This window comes from Tachysurus vachellii, chromosome 2, assembly GCF_030014155.1.
Source record: "Tachysurus vachellii isolate PV-2020 chromosome 2, HZAU_Pvac_v1, whole genome shotgun sequence".
Taxonomy (NCBI): Eukaryota; Metazoa; Chordata; class Actinopteri; order Siluriformes; family Bagridae; genus Tachysurus; species Tachysurus vachellii.
Genome location: NC_083461.1, coordinates 3,846,054 through 3,865,785, shown reverse-complemented (window position 1 = coordinate 3,865,785; position 19,732 = coordinate 3,846,054). Strand labels below are relative to the sequence as shown.

Below are 19,732 nucleotides of genomic sequence, written 5' to 3'. Positions count from 1 at the left end.
AATGCAGCTGCCCGGCTTGTTTTCAACCTACCACCCCGCTGCTGCGATCCCTCCACTGGCTTCCGGTAGCTGCACGCATCAGATTCAAAACACTGATGCTGGCCTACAAAGCCAAAAATGGACCAGCTCCCTCTTACCTCAAAGCCCTCATCACTCCTCGCACTGCACCCCGCACCCTCCGATCTACAAGCACTGCTCGACTGGTTCCACCATCTCTCAGGGTAAGAGGCAAGTTTACTACAAGACTCTTCTCTGTACTGGCACCAAGGTGGTGGAATGAACTTCCCCTAGAGGTCCGGACAGCTGAGTCACTGGATATTTTCAAGCGGCGGTTGAAGACCTACTTATTCAGGAAACACTTCAACTAGCACTTCTTTCCTTATCTTTTGCATATTTAAAAAAAAACAAAACAAAAAAAAACACCTTTGACACTTACAATTTCATTGTAACTTTGAACAAATGTTTTAAACTCTTAAGTATGTAACTTAGTGAGCCAGCATTAATGTATTCAATGTTAGAGATTTAAGCACTTATGTACGTCGCTCTGGATAAGGGCGTCTGCCAAATGCTGTAAATGTAAATGTAAATTTACACTACCAGGAGATACAAGCAGAGGAGATTTCTCCCTGATGATCAGTTCAGTAGCCTATACTAGTATGTCCCCCACAAAAAAATTGTGCATGAAATGTGCTACAGTATAAATAAACTTGGCTTGCAGTGTAATAGACTAGATAAAATGATGGAAAAAAGGAAAATAAAGGGCATATCTTTATAAGTACAATTAGACTGTATTATTTGTGTCCCCCTTCAAAAATTGCTCATGAGAAATGACCCCCCCCCCCCCCCCCACACACACACACACACACACACACTGTTAAATGAAATTTACGCCTTACATGTACAGCATTTGGCAGACGCCCTTAACCAGAGTGACGTACATACTTAAGATACCATGAGTGTAAATCATTGTTCGAAGTTACAATGAAAAAGTGGCAAATTTTTTTTTTTTTTTTTTTTTTTTTTTTTTTAAAATTGAAAGACAACAGCAACAACTACATTAGACTTTCCTTACTTTACACTTGTCCATCACCCCTAAAAGAAAGATAAAAAGTGTTATCTTAATATCATTTAAAATTACATATCATCCAAAAATACTTAAGTCAAGTTGGTCCAGTAATCACACAGTAATGTTGTATTTATGCTGCACTCAACACACTGTTACGTGTTACACCATGATCCTGGAGTCATTTCTGTTCTATCATGTACAAGCTATATAGCTGTGATGTGTGAAGGGACTCGTGGTGAGGCACAGTTTAATGTCTCCTGTTTTAACTGGAGCACTCAAACTAAAAATGAAGAGGAAACACAACAGTATTTAAACATCTACACAATGACTTAATTAACATTTACTTTAGTTTACTTATATTCAACTTCTTCTGAAAAAGGTTTTGAAATGCTGGAGCCACCTGAAGAGGTTCTGAAGGTCTTTCAGAGGTCCTACAGTACATTAAAGCTCTATTCTATAACCAGTGTATAATCTGGAAGTGGAGGAGCAGCATTTCATTTTCTTATTAGTTGTAAAAAATGTCAGCAGAGAATCTCTGTTCTATAAAACATCATATTGTGAAGTCTTTTTTTTATTTATTTATTTTTTTTTTTACTTTAAACCATATTTAAAATGTATATACTGTATAACCACACACTTGTGTGATGCATATTAAAGGTACAAAAGAGAGTTCCAGTGTAGTGACGATAAATTGTGTCCTAAGTCTAGGCCAAAACTTGATAAACAAATTCAGATTATGTTGAAATGTAGAGAACATTAGTATTTGTGTTATATGATCATATTCGCTTATGTTCTTTAAGGGTTAATCGGCCACCATCTCTGTCTGGGGCCAGATATAGCCATCTTTTAACTGTGGAATCAATTTCTTTTTCTGTTGCCTCAGATGTAAGACGGTTACGCCTCACAGCCGCTGAAAAACACAAGCACACATGGCGTGCAATTAACTTTTGCATCAACAAGTAATAATTGGATAAAATACAATATTACAAGAAAAACTGCACCTAGGACCTCTGGATAAACTGCGGTGTTGTCTTTTCCTGTCTACCTGTCTTCCCATTTTAATTATTGTTTCTTCCTCCCCGTGTAAGATTAGATTCAACTTTATTGTCATTACACATGTACAAGTAAAAGCCAACGGAATGCAGTTTGGCAACTAACCAGAAGTGCAATAAGAAACAAGTTCAAGATGTACAGTATTTACAATAAAAACAGTATAATATACAGATTAATATGTTATAGACAAGGGTGTTATATATTATACTGATATAATATACAGGGGTCGAGGTGTGAGGCAGTGTTCAGTAAGGTGACAGCTCTAAGGAAAAAGCTGTTTCACAGTCTGCTGAGGGTTTGTTGTCCAGAGGCCTAGAAGGGAAGTGGTACTGTCACGCTGTCTATAGACTGCGTGAGAGGAGACTTTAAGAATGCTTTGACCTCCTCATTGGCTGGAAGTGAAGTTGGTGTGCTGTAATATGCTGTTTAGACTAACACAACTGTTTAGTCACACGAAGGTACAAGAAATGTCCATCACAGACTGATACAACTGGTTTGGGTAACAAACGCCCACACAGCCATAAAAGGAAGTCCTTAAGTTCATCACACTGAACAACTGCAAAAATGATTTATTAAGAGTGGTTCCTGCTCTTACAGAAGTCTCATATGAGCCTGTGATCTAAAGGTAAAGCTCTTAACTGCTTCGTGCTGCACACAAAAAGAGTTTGAGAAACGTTCATTGTGAATCTGTAAGTTTTTTTTATCTTTTTCTGTTTGTGTTGTCAAATTGTAGTAACACTTAAGTATAAACAGACACACAGTAACTTTACAGCTGTAAAGTCAATGTGGTGTCAGATAATATATCTTTATGTGTGATGATTATTTAATCTTTATTTAAGTCACTCAGTCTTAAAAGACTTAAGTCTTGAACTCATAGATCATCAGCTATAAGGTGTGTGTGTGTGTGTGTGTGTATGTGTGTGTGTGTATATGTGTGTGTGTGTGTGTGTGTGTACTGTATGTGTGTGTATGTGTGTTTGTGTGTGTGTGCGTCAGCAATAAAGTTTCCTTTTCTTTACATCATGCTGCTCTTGTAGGTAACTCTGATAGGACTTTCTGAAACACCATGAAGTGCCTTTTAATTCCTGGCATCACTGTGATGGGTAAGTGATACTGTTTATAGTTCTGTATTAAACTCTGATGACAGATTCAAACATTTCTTGACATGATGTTGTGTTTACCCTAGTTGTGTTTTACCATGGAACCTCTAGTGGGATCCAGAATATTGTATGGTGGCGTTTTGGACAAGAGAGATTAAGAATATAAGACAAGAGTAGAGACGTGCTGGATTAGATGGGGTTCTGTCGGGGTTCTCATTAAACCTATTAAAGACATTTATGCTTCTGTCTAAGTGACTATAAGACCTGCTCAATTTAGACTCCTGCTCAATTTATAGGTGTATGTGTGTGGTGTTGTTGTATTTGCCTGTATGAAATAAATAAAATAAAGGTAAGTAGTTAAAAAAAAGTGTTATCTTAAAATAATTTAAAATTACATATCATTTAAAAAATACTTAAGTCCTGTTGGTCCAGTAATCACACTGTAATGTCTTTATGTTCACATCTAAATCTAATGTCTAATCCAATAGTTCACGTCCACAGTTGAACTGCTCTGTTTACTGAAATATATTTTAGTTTCAGGTTTATATTCATTACACAAAAGGGACCGATGGAATAAAGTTCAAAGTATCACCTCAGCAGCAATGTTCACTCTTCGTGACACAGCAACCTTTCCTCTACCCCACGAACGCCAGCCGAACAGCGTTTGTCTGCACCCTTCTCACAGGGAGAGTGCTAGAATGGGCTACTGCGATATAGGGAGAGGATGGCACCACGCTCCCCTCCTTTCAGCATTTCCTGACTCAATTCCGCAGCATGTTCGAGCATCCTGCGGGAGGAGAGAGCACAGCGGAGCGCCTATTGAGCATGGCTTAAGGAGACCGTACTGCCTCGGATTACGCTCTCGAGTTTCGGCCCTCGTGGCACAAGCTGGCAGGGAGGAGAGACCACTCAATCTTCTCTACGGCAGGGGCTTGAACCACGAGCTGCAGGCTGAACTCGCCTGCTGCGATGAGGGGAGAGATTTGTCGGCTTTTGTGGAGCTGTCAATCCAGGTGGACAACCTGATGAGAACCCAACGCCCTCGCGCATCCCGTCATGCGAGAATGTCGCATACACGCAGCTCGGAGATACGCACCTCACAACCGAGGAGAGAGCACGCCGCGTCCATCAGCAGCTCTGTCTGTACTGTGGGAGGCCCGGACACCTGCTACCAGCCTGTCCCACCAGACCACGCAGTAGACGAGACACCCTGGTGAGTTTGAACATGGTCACTCCCCGATCGCAGAACTGTGCTCAATTTGATGTACGATTAAAGGTTCAGGGAGAGGAGTTGAGTCTGGTGGCACTCATCAACTCTGGCGCTGCAGGAAATTTCATCTCGGAGGAGTTCGCGAAAGCTAATGCCATCCCACTGACTAGGTGCGCCTCACCCTTGGCAGTGGAGGCGAAAGACGGGTGACCGCTTGGAAAGGGATGAATTCAGTTCACCACTGAGGAGATCGAGCTGCCGAGTATCACGATCTCGCAGAGGCCTTTAACAAGGTCAAAGACACCAAGCTACCGCCTTATCGACCCAGTGATTGTTGCATTGAGCTCCTGCCCAACGCCACTCCACCCAAGGGCATGACTTCCCGCTATCACAACTCAAAACCGAAGCCATGAATAAATACATTGAGGAGGAGTTAAAGAAGGGATTTATTCAGCACTCAGTCTCACCTGCATCATCAGGCTTCTTCTTTGTGAAGAAAAAGGACGGAGGGCTCTGTCCTTGCATCGATTTTCGGGCTCTTAATGAACTGACCGTTAAGTTTCGTTGTCCACTCCCACTCATTCCGTCAGCTATCGAACAACTGCGCAAGGCCCGATACTTCACTAAACTGGACCTCGGCAACGCTTACAACCTCATTCGCTTTAGACGAGTGGAAAACTGCTTTCTCTACCCAGTCAGGCCACTACAAATATTTGGTGCCAAGGTGCAAGCGGTGCTAAAATGGCCACGACCCCAGACCATGAAGGAGCTACTGCGGTTCCTCTGGTTCGCGAACTTCTATCGCCGCTTCATTTGAGGTTTCAGCACCATAGCGGCACCGCTCACCTCCATGACAAGAAAAGCACCGTTCCATCTGACGTGGTCACCTGAGGCAGTTGCAGCCTTTCAGCTCTTAAAGGAACGTTTCACCACGGCTCCCATTCTCCATCACCCTGACCTGACTCGACTATTCATTGTTGAGGTAGATGCCTCCAGCACAGGAATCGGAGCAGTGCTCTCACAGCGTCAGGGACCAGCCGACAAAATGTTCCCATGTGCTTACTTCTCCCGGAAGCTATCGGCGGCTGAGCACAATTGCGACGTAGGGGACCGCGAACTACTCGCCATGAAGGCAGCTTTCGAAAAGTGGCGGCACTGGCTGGAGGGCACCCAGCATCCCTTCACGATCCCTTAACAGATCATAAGAACCTAGAATATTTACGTTCCGCCAAGCGAATGAACACGCACCAGGTGCGATGGGCAATGTTCTTCACGCGCTTTCACTTCACAGTAACCTACAGACCTGGGTCCAAGGACACTAAGGCCGACGCACTCTCCCACCTAAACAATGAGCCCGACCAAGATCCACATACTGGACCCATCATCCCCGAGACTCAAATAGTTGCTCCCATTCAATGGGATATTATGACTGAGATCTCCCAAGCCAACGCGGTGCCCCCGCCTCCTGCCGACTGTCCGCCCACCAAGATCTATGTCCTGGAGAACTTCCGCTCTGCTCTCGTAGACCTCATGCACGCCTCTCCAAGCTCCGGCCACCCCGGCATCTCGGCCACAACTCGGCTCGCGCAAAATAAGTTCTGGTGGCCCTCGCTATCTGATGACGTAAGGGATTTTGTGAGAAACTGCGCTGTGTGTAACACCTCCAAAGCTTCGCGTCAGCTCCCAGCCGGTTTACTACAGCCTTTACCTGTCCCCAGGTAAAACTCAGCCCCAGGTACATGGGCCTGTTCAGGATCATAAAATGGATAAACCCGGTGTCCTACCGCTTGGCATTGCCCGCGTCGTACCGCATCTCTCCGACGTTCCATGTCTCGCTCCTTAAACCCGCCAGTGGTCTGAGAGGAGAACGAGAGGGGCCTGCCGAACCATCTGTGCCACTGCCCTGTTGGTCGTCGGCGAGGAGGCTTATCAGGTCCACTCCCTACGGGAGTCCAGACGCTGGGGACGGCAACCTCGAATACTTAGTGGACTGGGAGGGGTACGGTCCGGAGGAACGCTCCTGGGTAGGGGCGAGGGACATCCTTAATCCGTTGCACACCGCCGAGTTCCACCAACAGCATCTGGATAACGCCCCCCCCCACCCCCCACCCCCACCACCACCACCACCACCCCACCCTCGGGGAAGACCCCGGCACCGTTCGCATCCTCGCTTCGGGAGCCGATCGCAAGGAGGGGGCACTGTCATGAATGACGCACCTGCCGCATCTCCCGAGTGCCACCAGAGGGAACGTTCGCCTGAATACTAACTACTTCCCCACTACACTTCCCATAACAACCTGGGACTGATTATGCCATCACCTGGTTCCAATCACTCACTTCCTATTTAAAGGAACTTGAACTTGACCTCAGCGCGAAGTGTTGACTTGCTCTAGCCTGTCATTCTGAGCGTTTTATGTCCGTTTATGATTCCCTGTGTTTTGATCTATTTCTGTACCTTTGCTTCCGATTGTTTGCCGCCTGCCCTGACCATCTGCCTGTTATTCTCGACCCCGTCTTTGCTTTGCCTATGTTATTGTCTCTGCCGTTGTTTGACCCTGCCTGTTGTGATTACGAGAGTGTATAATAAAACTGCAAATGGATCCTCAGCCTCACGATGCCTCATTACACAATGTGTATGTGTCTCTGAAGAAACAGATGTTTCTCCAAAAGAAACAGCTTTAAATTATGGATTTATCACATATTCAAAATATATTTTCTGATTTATTCTCTGATCTGTTAGTTTACCTGCTGATGCAGCGGTTTCAAGCCTTCATCGTCATAGAATCGATGGTGAATGAAGCCCTGACCCTCCCGTGTAACTGCTCAGGAAATTGTCCAGTGGTTCTGTGGATCCGCTTCATTCCTGACAAAGTTGTCATCATTCAGAGCTGGATGTGTTCAAAACAAGAGAATTTTAAGGAAAGATTTACACTACCAGGAGATACAAGCAGAGGAAATTTCTCCCTGATGATCAGTTCAGTAGCCTACAATGATGCAGGCTCTTACATGTGCAGCTGTAATGGAAAATTAGTGACTGAAGTAATGCTGAAAGTTATCAGTAAGTGCTCTTGCTGTCATCAGCAGAACATTCTGTCATTCTTAACATGTCTGTAGTAAAGTCTGACCAGCCACATTAAATGCTAAACTGTAATAACGTGATTTGGTTTTGTTTATCCGGAAGTTCCGACAGTTGTAGAGACTTTCGAGGGGAAGAACGTCACTCTCCCATGTTACGGAGACACTCGACAAGTCATTAAAGATGTAAAGTGGAAGAAAGATGGACACAAGGTTCTGCTGTACACTCCTGCAAACAGATCGATGACTAAACAAAACAGATTCACGATGTCAGTAGAAGGCTTTCTAGACGGTGATCTCTCTCTTTACATCAGTCCAGTTCACCTGTCTGATACAGGATTATATCAGTGTCTCATCCACGATGAATCTCAGGACGGAGAACCACGAGCTGTGTTACTGAAGGTAGAAGGTAAATACATCTCTTATTCTAATGATACTTACAGACCTTGTGAACTGAAAGTTAAAGGTTTTGTTAAGTTCCTGTGAGCTGAGTGAACATTCTAGTGTAGAGTTTATTTGTATATTCAGTCCCACTTTGTACGGTTTTTATACTGATGTACTGTAGTCTCCATGCATGTCAGGTAACCTGTTAACATCCAAACAACACAAAAATGTCTCTTGGTGTTGACGGTTTTACAGTTTCTCAGTCTTTGAAAGACTGTCGTTCAGAACAGAGAAAGTGTCTTAATGAATAATTATATTATTATATTTTTTTCCAGGGCAACAACAATTCACAACCACCAACAGCGCTCCAGTTTCAGGGTGGTTTGTACTGCTGGGATTGTTCATATCTGTAGGGATCAACATCATCGTGCTGATTATTTACATTATGAGAAAATGTAGAGACCGAACCAATTTAATCCAAGACTTTGTTTTGTATATATTGTATATTATATTATGTCTCTATTCTTTTTATATGTTTTACTGCTGTAACAGAGAAATTTCCCCATTGTGGGATGAATAAACGTATATCTTATCTTATCTTATCTTATCTTATCTTATCTTATCTTATCTTATCTCACACTGTTGTGTATTTGCACTTTATGCAGTCCTGTGTACTTTTACATGTTGCACCATGATCCTTTTTTAATCTGAATTTTAGAGCATTTGAGCATTTTACTAAGTGTGGATATTTTTTAATTTTTTAATGTAAGGTGGATGAAGAAAAATGAACCATGAATGAGATATTGAGTATAAAATGTTATTGATTTTTAAATGTCAATCAGCTGATTCTTTGATTAAAATCCAGGTAAGTAAATTATCTGTCAACCTTTTTACCTGTTGTATAAATATTCTTGATATTAATTGCCATGGTCCAATGAAGTAGATAAACTCATAAACCGTACACTTTGTTTATAAATAAATAAACAAATGAATAAATATCGCAGTCCGTTGTCTGCATTTTTAACAAACTAAAACAACTAAATCAACCCTTGATTATTAATGAAATAAAAAATATGTCAAGTAAATATCACAAGTAAATATCACTCGTTCTTACAAAGATATTAACAACAACAACTGGGACACGGTGGCTTAGTGGTTAGCACGTTCGCCTCACACCTCCAGGGTTGGGGGTTCAATTCCCACCTCCGCCTTGTGTGTGGAGTTTGCATGTTCTCCCCGTGCCTCGGGGGTTTCCTCCGGGTACTCCGGTTTCCTCCCCTGGTCCAAAGACATGCATGGTGGGTTGACTGGCATCTCTGGAAAATTGTCCGTAGTGTGTGATTGTGTGAGTGAATGAGAGTGTGTGTGTCCAGGGTGTATCCTGCCTTGATGCCCGATGACGCCTGAGATAGGCACAGGCTCCCCGTGACCCGAGGTAGTTCGGATAAGCGGTAGAATATGAGATGAGTGAGAACAACAACAACCGATGGTAGTATTAGTGTTACAGGTACAGATTTCAATAGCTCTTATTCTGTGGTATCCTAAGGTTGTTAGGGCATGTGGTAGCTCAGTGGTTAAGGTGTTGGGCTACTGGTCATGGGTTCGCCAGGTCCACCAAGCTGCCACTGCTGGGCCCCTGAGCAAGGCCCTTAACCCTCAGTTGTAAGTCACTCTGGATAAGGGTGTCTGCTAAATAACGTAAATGTAAAATGTTATTACTGTAATCTAAAATACTTTCTAGAATGACGACTAGGTGTCACACAGTAAATACTGTTGTTAATATGCTTGCTCGTGTAATGTGAGAAGTCGAGTTTACATTTACATGTAGAGCATTTGCAGACGCCCTTATCCAGAGTGACGTACATACTTAACATACCATAAGTGTAAAACATTGTTCGAAGTTACAATGAAAAGTTTTTTTGTTTTTTTTTTTACAAAGAAGACACTTCCGTGCTGACAGATAAGATTATTTGCAGACAACATTTGACAGACAACAGCAGCAAGTATATTAGACTTCCCTTACGTTAGACTTGTCCATCACCCCTAAAAGAAAGATAAAAAATTATCTTAAGATCATTTTAAATTACATATCATCCAAAAAATACTTAAGTCAAGTTGGTCCAGTAATCACACAGTAATGTTGTCTTTATTCTGCTGCACTCAACACACTGTTACGTGTTACACCATGAACCTGGAGTCATTTCTATTCTATTGTGTATAGAGCTGTGATGTGTGAAGGGACTCGTGGCTGGTGAGGCACTGACTCTTTTAGAGAAAGATTTACAAATATATAATTTCAATAAAGTATCTTATATTCACCATTCAGTTGTCTGTTTGCACGTTGATTAATGGTTATTTATTACCTACTGTTTTAACTGGAGCAGTCAAACTAAATGAAGAGGAAACACAACAGTATTTAAACATCTACACAATGACTTAATTAACATTTACTTTAGTTTACTTGTATTTATCATCTTTTGAAAAAGGTTTTGAAATGCTGGAGCCACCTGAAGAGGTTCAGAAGGTCTTTCAGAGGTCCTACATTAAAGCTCTATTCTATAACCAGTGTATAATCTGGAAGTGGAGGAGCAGCATTTCATTTTCTTATTAGTTGTAAGAAATGAGAGAATCTCAGAGAATCTCTGTTCTATAAAACATCATATTGTGAAGTGTTTTTTTTTCTTTACTTTAAACCATATTTAAAATGTATATACTGTATAACCACACACTTGTGTGATGCACATTAAAGGTACAAAAGAGAGTTCCAGCGTAGTGACGATAAATTGTGTCCTAAGTCTAGGTCAAAACTTGATAAACAAATTCAGATTATGTTGAAATGTAGAGAACATTAGTATTTGTGTTATAGGATCATATTTGTTTGTTCTTTAATGGTTAAAATAATTCTGTACTCTCCTGGTGATGTTATTCATATTAAATTTAAATCATTTGAATGAATATTTTAATCACACTAACATGCAGGGCTTTTTATTTGTTAAAATTATTCTTTGTAGACTATTTCCACTAGATTACACAATTGCTGTTTGCATTATTAATATAGATTACATTAGATTGGATTAGATTAGATTCAACTTTATTGTCATTACACATGTACAAGTAAAAGGCAACAAAATGCAGTTTGGCATCTAACCAGAAGTGCAATAAGAAGCAAGTTCATGATGTACAGTATTTACAGTAAAAACAGTATAATATACAGATGAATATGTTATAGACAAGATGTACAGGGTGTTATATATTATACTGATATAATGTACATGGTGTTATATATTATACTGATATAATGTACATGGTGTTATATATTATACTGATATAATGTACATGGTGTTATATATTATACTGATATAATGTACATGGTGTTATATATTATACTGATATAATATGCAGGGGTCGGGGTGTGAGGCTCTAAGGGAAAAGTACTGCGACACTGTCCACTGATACCGTTTGAACTGGTTTGGGTAACAACCGCCCACACAGCCATAAAAGGGATTTGGTAGGCTCCTGCACTTTTGACGTCAGGTAGCAGTACCGCCCACACAGCCATAAAAGGGATTTGGTAGGCTCCTGCACTTTTGACGTCAGGTAGCAGTACCGCCCACACAGCAAGAGGTAGTAGTGAAGTTTCATTCCAATGAACAACCTAATAGGGTGGACGGATATTAGAATATGATTTGGAGATCCTCATACAGAAGTCTCATATGAGCCTGTGATCTAAAGGTAAAGCTCTTACTGCTTCGTGCTGCACACAAAAAGAGTTTGAGAAACGTTTTGAAACGTTTATTGTGAATCTGTAAGTTTTTTATCTTTTTCTGTTTGTGTTGTTAAATTACGGAAGCGTATTGCATTCACTTGAGTAAAAAAAAATCTAATCTGTTTTTCTGAATTAACGACTTAATTTTTCAGGAAAAAAATTTTTTTGCTCTGTTTTTCTGAATTAACAACTTAATGTGAATTGCATTGAAGTAAACATGTCCAAGTCGTTAATTCAGAAAAACAGAGCAAAAAAAATTTTTTCCTGAAAAATTAAGTCGTTAATTCAGAAAAACAGAGTAGATTTTTTTTTACTCAAGTGAATGCAATACGCTTCCGTATTAAATTGTAGTAACACTTAAGTATAAACAGACACACAGTAACTTTACAGCTGTAAAGTCAATGTGGTGTCAGATAATATATCTTTATGTGTGATGATTATTTAATCTTTATTTAAGTCTTTTAAAGCACTATTCGGACGGGACTAGTTTTCCAAACGACGTTTGAGTTAGAATGTTAGGATGCTCATGTGGTCTTGTGCAACGCCCACATGTAAAACACAGACCTCCGTAATAAACACAGAGATGTTAGTCCCGTCCGAATCCATACATGAAATGACAGACGTCGGCTGAAAAAAATTCTAACTCAAACGTCCTTTGGAAAACTAGTCCCGTCCGAATAGGGCTTACCGCACTCAGTTAACTCATAGATCATCAGCTATAAGGTGTGTGCGTGTGTATGTGTATGTTTGTATGTGTGTGTGTGTGTGTGTGTGTGTGTACTGTATGTGTGTGTATGTGTGTGTGTGTGTATCAGCTATAAAGTTTCCTTTTCTTTACATCATGCTGCTCTTGTAGGTAACTCTCTTATAGGACTTTCTGAAACACCATGAAGTGGCTTTTAAGTCCTGGCATCACTGTGATGGGTAAGTGATACTGTTTATAGTTCTGTATTAAACACTGATGACAGATTCAAACATTTCTTGACATGATGTTGTGTTTACCCTAGTTGTGTTTTACCATGGAACCTCTAGTGGGATCCAGAATATTGTATGGTGGCGTTTTGGACAATAGAGATTAAGAATATAAGACAAGAGTAGAGACGTGCTGGATTGGATGGGGTTCTGTCGGGGTTCTCATTAAACCTATTAAAGACATTTAAGCTTCTGTCTAAGTGACTATAAGACCTGCTCCTGCTCAATTTAGAGGTGTTCAAAATATCTTTTCTGATTTATTCTCTGATCTGTTAGTTTACCTGCTGATGCAGCAGTGCCAAGCCTTCATTGTCATAGAGTCGATGGTGAATGAAGCCCTGACCCTCCCGTGTAACTGCTCAGGAAATTGTCCAGCGGTTTGGTGGAGCCGCTTCATTCCTGACAACGCTGCCATTGTTCAGAGCTGGAAGTGTTCAAAAAAAGAGCATTTTAACAAAAGATTTACACTACCAGGAGATACAAGCAGAGGAAATTTCTCCCTGATGATCAGTTCAGTAGCCTACAATGATGCAGGCTCTTACATGTGCAGCTGTAATGAAATATCAGTGACTGAAGTAAAGCTGAAAGTTATCAGTAAGTGCTCTTGCTGTCATCAGCAGAACATTCTGTCATTCTTAACATGTCTGTAGTAAAGTCTGACCAGCCACATTAAATGCTAAACTGTAATAACGTCATTTGTTTTTGTTTATCCGGAAGTTCCGACAGTTGTAAAGGCTTTCGAGGGGAAGAACGTCACTCTCCCGTGTTACGGAGACACTCGACAAGTCGTTAAAGATGTAAAGTGGAAGAAAGATGGACACGAGGTTCTGCTGTACACTCCTGCAAACAGATGGATGACTAAACAAAACAGATTCACGATGTCAGTAGAAGGCTTTCTAGACGGTGATCTCTCTCTTCACATCAGTCCAGTTCACCTGTCTGATACAGGATTATATCAGTGTCTCATCCATGATGAATCTCAGGACGGAGAACCATGAGCTGTGTTACTGAAGGTAGAAGGTAAATACATCTCTTATTCTAATGATACTTACAGACCTTGTGAACTGAAAGTTAAAGGTTTTGTTAAGTTCCTGTGAGCTGAGTGAACATTCTAGTGTAGAGTTTATTTGTAAATTCAGTCCCACTTTGTACGGTTTTTATACTGATGTACTGTAGTCAGTCTCCATGCATGTCAGGTAACGTGTTAACATCCAAACAACACAAAAATGTCTCTTGGTGTTGAAGTTCTACAGTTTCTCAGTCTACAGCTTTGAAAATGTCCTAATAAATAAGCAAATTATTATTTTTTTTTCAGGGCAACAACAATTCACAACCACCAACAGCGCTCCAGTTTCAGGATGGTTTGTACTGCTAGGATTGTTCATCTCTGTATGGATCAATATTTACATTACATGAGATTACCTGATCATCTATTATTACATGAGAAAATGCAGAGACCAGATTTAATCTAAAACTGCAGGATCTTTAGCTTTCCTGTACATCACTGTTCTGTTGTCCTGTGTGTTTCTTTTATCCTGTGTGTTTATTGTCCTGTTCTCATCTCACACTGTTGTGTATTTGCACTTTATGCTGCACTCAACACACTGTTACATGTTACACCATGATACTGGAGTCATTTTTGTTCTATCATGTACAAGCTATATAGCTGTGATGTGTGAAGGGACTCGTGGCTGGTGAGGCACTGATTCTTGCACATTGACTAATGATTATTTAATGTCTCCTGTTTTAACTTGAACAGTCATATTAAATGAAGAGGAAACACAACAGTATTTAAACGTCTACACAATGACTTAATTAACATTTACTTTAGTTTACTTGTATTCAACTTCTTCTGAAAAAGATTTTGAAATGCTGGAGCCACCACAAGTGTTTTATTTCCTTTGTTTTAAACCGTATTTAAACATACAGGTACTGTATAAAGATATGCTTTTATGATGATTATTAGAGGTACAAAAGTGACAAGAAGTTCTGTACTATGTCTAAGCCAAAAACTGCTGATCAAATTATTGAAATGTAGAGAACATTTATATTTGTGTTACAGTATATGATCATATTTGCCTGTTGTGTTATAAGGGTGCAAATAATTCTGTTATTACATCTATAACACAGATGCTGTTTACTCTCATGGTGATGTTTATGATATAGACTGTGTGATTGTCTTTAATTGTTTATAAGAATTTGTTTAAAAGTCATATTATTTAAATAATTTGAATGTGTATTTTAATGATAATGAAAATGAAAAGCTTTTTTTTTTTTCATTTTGCCCTGACTCTTGAAAATTATTACTAAAGAATTAATGTTTTAAAACTTTTTTTTGTGTGTGTATATTTTTTAGTTTTAATGTTTTAATGTAAGGTGGATGAAGGAAAATGATCCCTAAATGAAATATGGAGTATAAAATATTATTGATTGTATTATGTTCATTGTTGTGTTTGTTTAGTGCTGCCAGACTCCAGAAGTCACACAAAACAAAGAGGAAACACAATTTAAAGGCATTTTAAATGTCTACACAACTCCTTAATTAACATTTACTTTATTATACTTTATAAAACTTCTGAAAAAGGATTTAAAATGCTGGAGCCACCTGAAGAGGTTCAGAAAAGGTCTTTCAGAGGTCCTAAGAGACAATTCTTTAACCATTTCTCATTAGTTGTAAGAAATGTCACCAGAGCATTTTATAGAGCAAAACACATTGTGAAGTGTTTTATTAACTTTGCTTTAAACTATATTTTAAAATGTATTTACTGTATAATGATACACTTTTTTTGTGATGCATATTAAAGGTACGAAAGATAAAAGGTTCCAAAAATTGATGGACAAGTTATGAAATTAAGAACGTGTTGAAATTTAGAGAAGAAAACGTGTATTTGTAGATTCACACACACACACACACACACACACATACACACACACACACACACACACACACACACACACACACACACTTACACTTGCATAAGTAGAAAATATATAAATAATCACACTAACGTGTTAAAAGCAGGACTTTATTTCCACTAGATGGCGCTAGATTACAAAACATCTTGCTTGCATTAATAATATAACTCTGTTTATTTCTTTTCTTTTTTGCTATTTCGTATTTGATAAAGCATCATGAAGAGAAATCACGTTTTAACGACAAAAAACATGTATTCAACGTTAATATAAAAAAAGACTTATGCATGTAACAACAGCTCAAATCATTATATCGATACTTGCAGTGATAACCGGCTATAAACATGAGACTTTAACAACTTCCTTTACAGTAGAAGAAAATACAATCAACAGTCCACTTAACAAGCATCATCCTTTACAGCCGACACTCAAACCTCATGATTTTACAATGAAATAAGATTTTCAAAATGCACACAAATGCTGAGAGAATATATAATGTCATTAATCTCTATCTTTAACAATGAAATGACTGTATGACATCTGTAATGTAATAATACATGTCTAAACACTGCTCCATCTGTAGCACCCAGTGCATTCAACAAAACAAAGATAACTTCATTCAGAGAGATGAAATACTTAACTCACAGTAGTCTGATATAACAGGGGGAAGTGGTTAAACTACACAGATTGTTAGGTGCAAGTTCACTCAAACTCGGGGAAAACATCAGAAACTCTCCAATAATATGAGCATAGTAACAGTGTCTTATAAATGGCAGGATATCACACTAACCTCAAAGCACCCATTGTTATACTTGTGCTTGCTGACCTCATGACATGACATTAATTTAGTAGAACAAACTACTTTAAACACATAGAACTTAAAACTACATTGAACCTTGTTTATACTCCAACAAAAGTGTGTTTTATTCATTTGGTCTTTTCCAAACTCCTGAAAAGGAGGTTACTAAAGCAACCTATAGAGGTGTGCTATGACGTCATGACGCAGGTCTACCAACCAAAATTAAGTACTTTTAAATTGCACAGTGCACATAATTTTTGTCATTTTTGTTCCATCGTGTAGAAGCTATATAGCTGTGATGTGTGAAGGGACTCGTGGCTGGTGAGGAACAGTTTAATGTCTCCTGTTTTAACTGAAGCAGTCAAACTAAATGAAGAGGAAACACATCAGTATTTAAACGTCTACACAATGACTTAATTAACATTTACTTTAGTTTACTTGTATTCAACTTCTTCTGAAAAAAGGTTTTGAAATGCTGGAGCCACCTGAAGAGGTTCAGAAGGTCTTTCAGAGGTCCTACATTAAAGCTCTATTCTATAACCAGTGTATAATCTGGAAGTGGAGGAGCAGCATTTCGTTTTCTTATTAGTTGTAAGAAATGTCAGCAGAGCATCTCTGTTCTATAAAACCTCATACTGTGAAGTCTTTTTTTTTCTTTACTTTAAACCATATTTAAAATGTATATACTGTATAACCACACACTTGTGTAAAGCATATTAAAGGTACAAAAGAGAGTTCCAGCGTAGTGACGATAAATTGTGTCCTAAGTCTAGGCCAAAACTTGATAAACAAATTCAGATTATGTTGAAATGTAGAGAACATTAGTATTTGTGCTGTAGGATCATATTCGCTTATGTTCTTTAAGGGTTAAAATAATTCTGTACTCTCCTGGTGATGTTATTCATATTAAATTTAAATCATTTGACTGAATATTTTAATCACACTAACGTGCAGGGCTTTTTATTTGTTAAAATTATTATTTGTGGACTATTTCCACTAGATTACACAATTTCTGTTTGCATTATTAATATAGATTACATTAGATTGGATTAGATTATATTCAACGTTATTGTCATTACACATGTACAAAGCAATGTAGTTTGGCATCTAACCAGAAGTGCAATAAGAAGCAAGTTCATGATGTACAGTATTTACAGTAAAAACAGTATAATATACAGATGAATATGTTATAGACAAGATGTACAGGGTGTTATATATTATACTGATATAATGTACATGGTGTTATATATTATACTGATATAATGTACAGGGTGTTATATATTATACTGATATAATGTACAGGGTGTTATATATTATACTGATATAATGTACAGGGTGTTATATATTATACTGATATAATGTACAGGGTGTTATATATTATACTGATATAATGTACAGGGTGTTATATATTATACTGATATAATATACAGGGTGTTATATATTATACTGATATAATGTACAGGGTGTTATATATTATACTGATATAATGTACATGGTGTTATATATTATACTGATATAATGTACAGGGTGTTATATATTATACTGATATAATGTACAGGGTGTTATATATTATACTGATATAATGTACAGGGTGTTATATATTATACTGATATAATGTACAGGGTGTTATATATTATACTGATATAATGTACAGGGTGTTATATATTATACTGATATAATGTACAGGGTGTTATATATTATACTGATATAATGTACAGGGTGTTATATATTATACTGGTATAATGTACAGGGTGTTATATATTATACTGATATAATTTACAGGGTGTTATATATTATACTGATATAATGTACAGGGTGTTATATATTATACTGATATAATGTACAGGGTGTTATATATTATACTGATATAATGTACAGGGTGTTATATATTATACTGATATAATGTACAGGGTGTTATATATTATACTGATATAATATACAGGGTGTTATATATTATACTGATATAATGTACAGGGTGTTATATATTATACTGATATAATGTACAGGGTGTTATATATTATACTGATATAATGTACAGGGTGTTATATATTATACTGATATAATGTACAGGGTGTTATATATTATACTGATATAATGTACAGGGTGTTATATATTATACTGATATAATGTACAGGGTGTTATATATTATACTGATATAATGTACAGGGTGTTATATATTATACTGATATAATGTACAGGGTGTTATATATTATACTGATATAATGTACAGGGTGTTATATATTATACTGATATAATGTACAGGGTGTTATATATTATACTGATATAATGTACAGGGTGTTATATATTATACTGATATAATGTACAGGGTGTTATATATTATACTGATATAATATACAGGGTGTTATATATTATACTGATATAATGTACAGGGTGTTATATATTATACTGATATAATATACAGGGTGTTATATATTATACTGATATAATGTACAGGGTGTTATATAATATATTATACTGATATAATATACAGGGTGTTATATATTATACTGATATAATGTACAGGGTGTTATATATTATACTGATATAATGTACAGGGTGTTATATATTATACTGATATAATGTACAGGGTGTTATATATTATACTGATATAATGTACAGGGTGTTATATATTATACTGATATAATGTACAGGGTGTTATATATTATACTGATATAATATACAGGGGTCGGGGTGTGAGGCTCTAAGGCAGAGGTATTCAACTAAAATGTAAAGAGGTCCAGTAAGAGAAAATTTCTTGAAGCAAAGGTCCGGAAGATCATAATGTCTAACTAGTTAGTGTGATATATATGTATGTAGCCTAACAGACTAGTTATGCTGGCCGGCTAGAAGCGGACGCTGGGAAAACAAATAAATAAGATGTAGCGATATCAAAACGTATATCGATCAATTATTCTATGGTTAAGATGTATTGAGTCAGAGTGTAATGTGTACTAGCGGAACCGGGCTAACAGGCTAGTAATGCTAACCAGCTAGCAGCGGGCGCTGGGAAAACAAATAAATAAAGACATCAAAAGGTAAAGAGTTGAAGTATAAACTCAAGATAAATCGGAATTGAATAAAAATACTCAGCCAAGCAAACAAATGCGACGTGCAAACAATTCAAACACCGCGTTATATGACCATAGACGCTACAATCTAACCGCAACACAACCATACGTACCTACCCGGTGGGTAAGGCTGTCGGCGAGCCCCCACTGTCGTCGTTAATGCAGGTTCAGTATGGCAAAAAAACAAAACCAAAAATTCAAGGACGGCTATAAGGTCGCAGCTTGGAAGATGCGAGAGCTCCAAATCTGCTGCGCTTGCTTCATGCTGCACAATAGCGTCATGTAATTTCAGATAAGAGCACAAAGTGAGCATTGATGCTCCCTGG

General features: G+C 38.2%; 2 protein-coding genes and 1 long non-coding RNA gene across 4 annotated transcripts; 2 read left to right on the top strand and 1 right to left on the bottom strand.

The window, feature by feature from the left end:
• Positions 1–2,690: 2,690 nt before the first annotated feature.
• On the top strand, positions 2,691–8,789 carry LOC132862184 (CD226 antigen-like). Its single transcript, XM_060894084.1, has 5 exons — positions 2,691–2,808; positions 3,157–3,222; positions 7,170–7,487; positions 7,611–7,913; positions 8,224–8,789. The coding sequence occupies exons 2-5, from the start codon at positions 3,186–3,188 to the stop codon at positions 8,466–8,468; spliced, it is 903 nt and encodes a 300-aa protein (XP_060750067.1). The 5' UTR covers positions 2,691–2,808; positions 3,157–3,185; the 3' UTR covers positions 8,469–8,789.
• A 2,496-nt stretch (positions 8,790–11,285) lies between these two features.
• Positions 11,286–19,732, bottom strand: LOC132862319 (uncharacterized). Its single transcript, XR_009650018.1, has 3 exons — positions 19,520–19,732; positions 12,908–13,050; positions 11,286–11,543 (listed from the first exon to the last, which is right to left on the bottom strand). It is a non-coding gene; the product is annotated as an uncharacterized LOC132862319 (long non-coding RNA).
• Positions 12,466–14,787, top strand: LOC132862239 (matrix remodeling-associated protein 8-like). Of its 2 annotated transcripts, XM_060894176.1 has the most exons (4): positions 12,483–12,578; positions 12,903–13,220; positions 13,344–13,646; positions 13,942–14,735. In XM_060894176.1, the coding sequence occupies exons 1-3, from the start codon at positions 12,542–12,544 to the stop codon at positions 13,622–13,624; spliced, it is 636 nt and encodes a 211-aa protein (XP_060750159.1). In that variant the 5' UTR covers positions 12,483–12,541; the 3' UTR covers positions 13,625–13,646; positions 13,942–14,735. The 2 variants fall into 2 exon arrangements, with proteins under 2 accessions (XP_060750166.1, XP_060750159.1); XM_060894183.1 differs by lacking the exon at positions 13,344–13,646 and having other exon boundaries at positions 12,466–12,578; positions 13,942–14,787.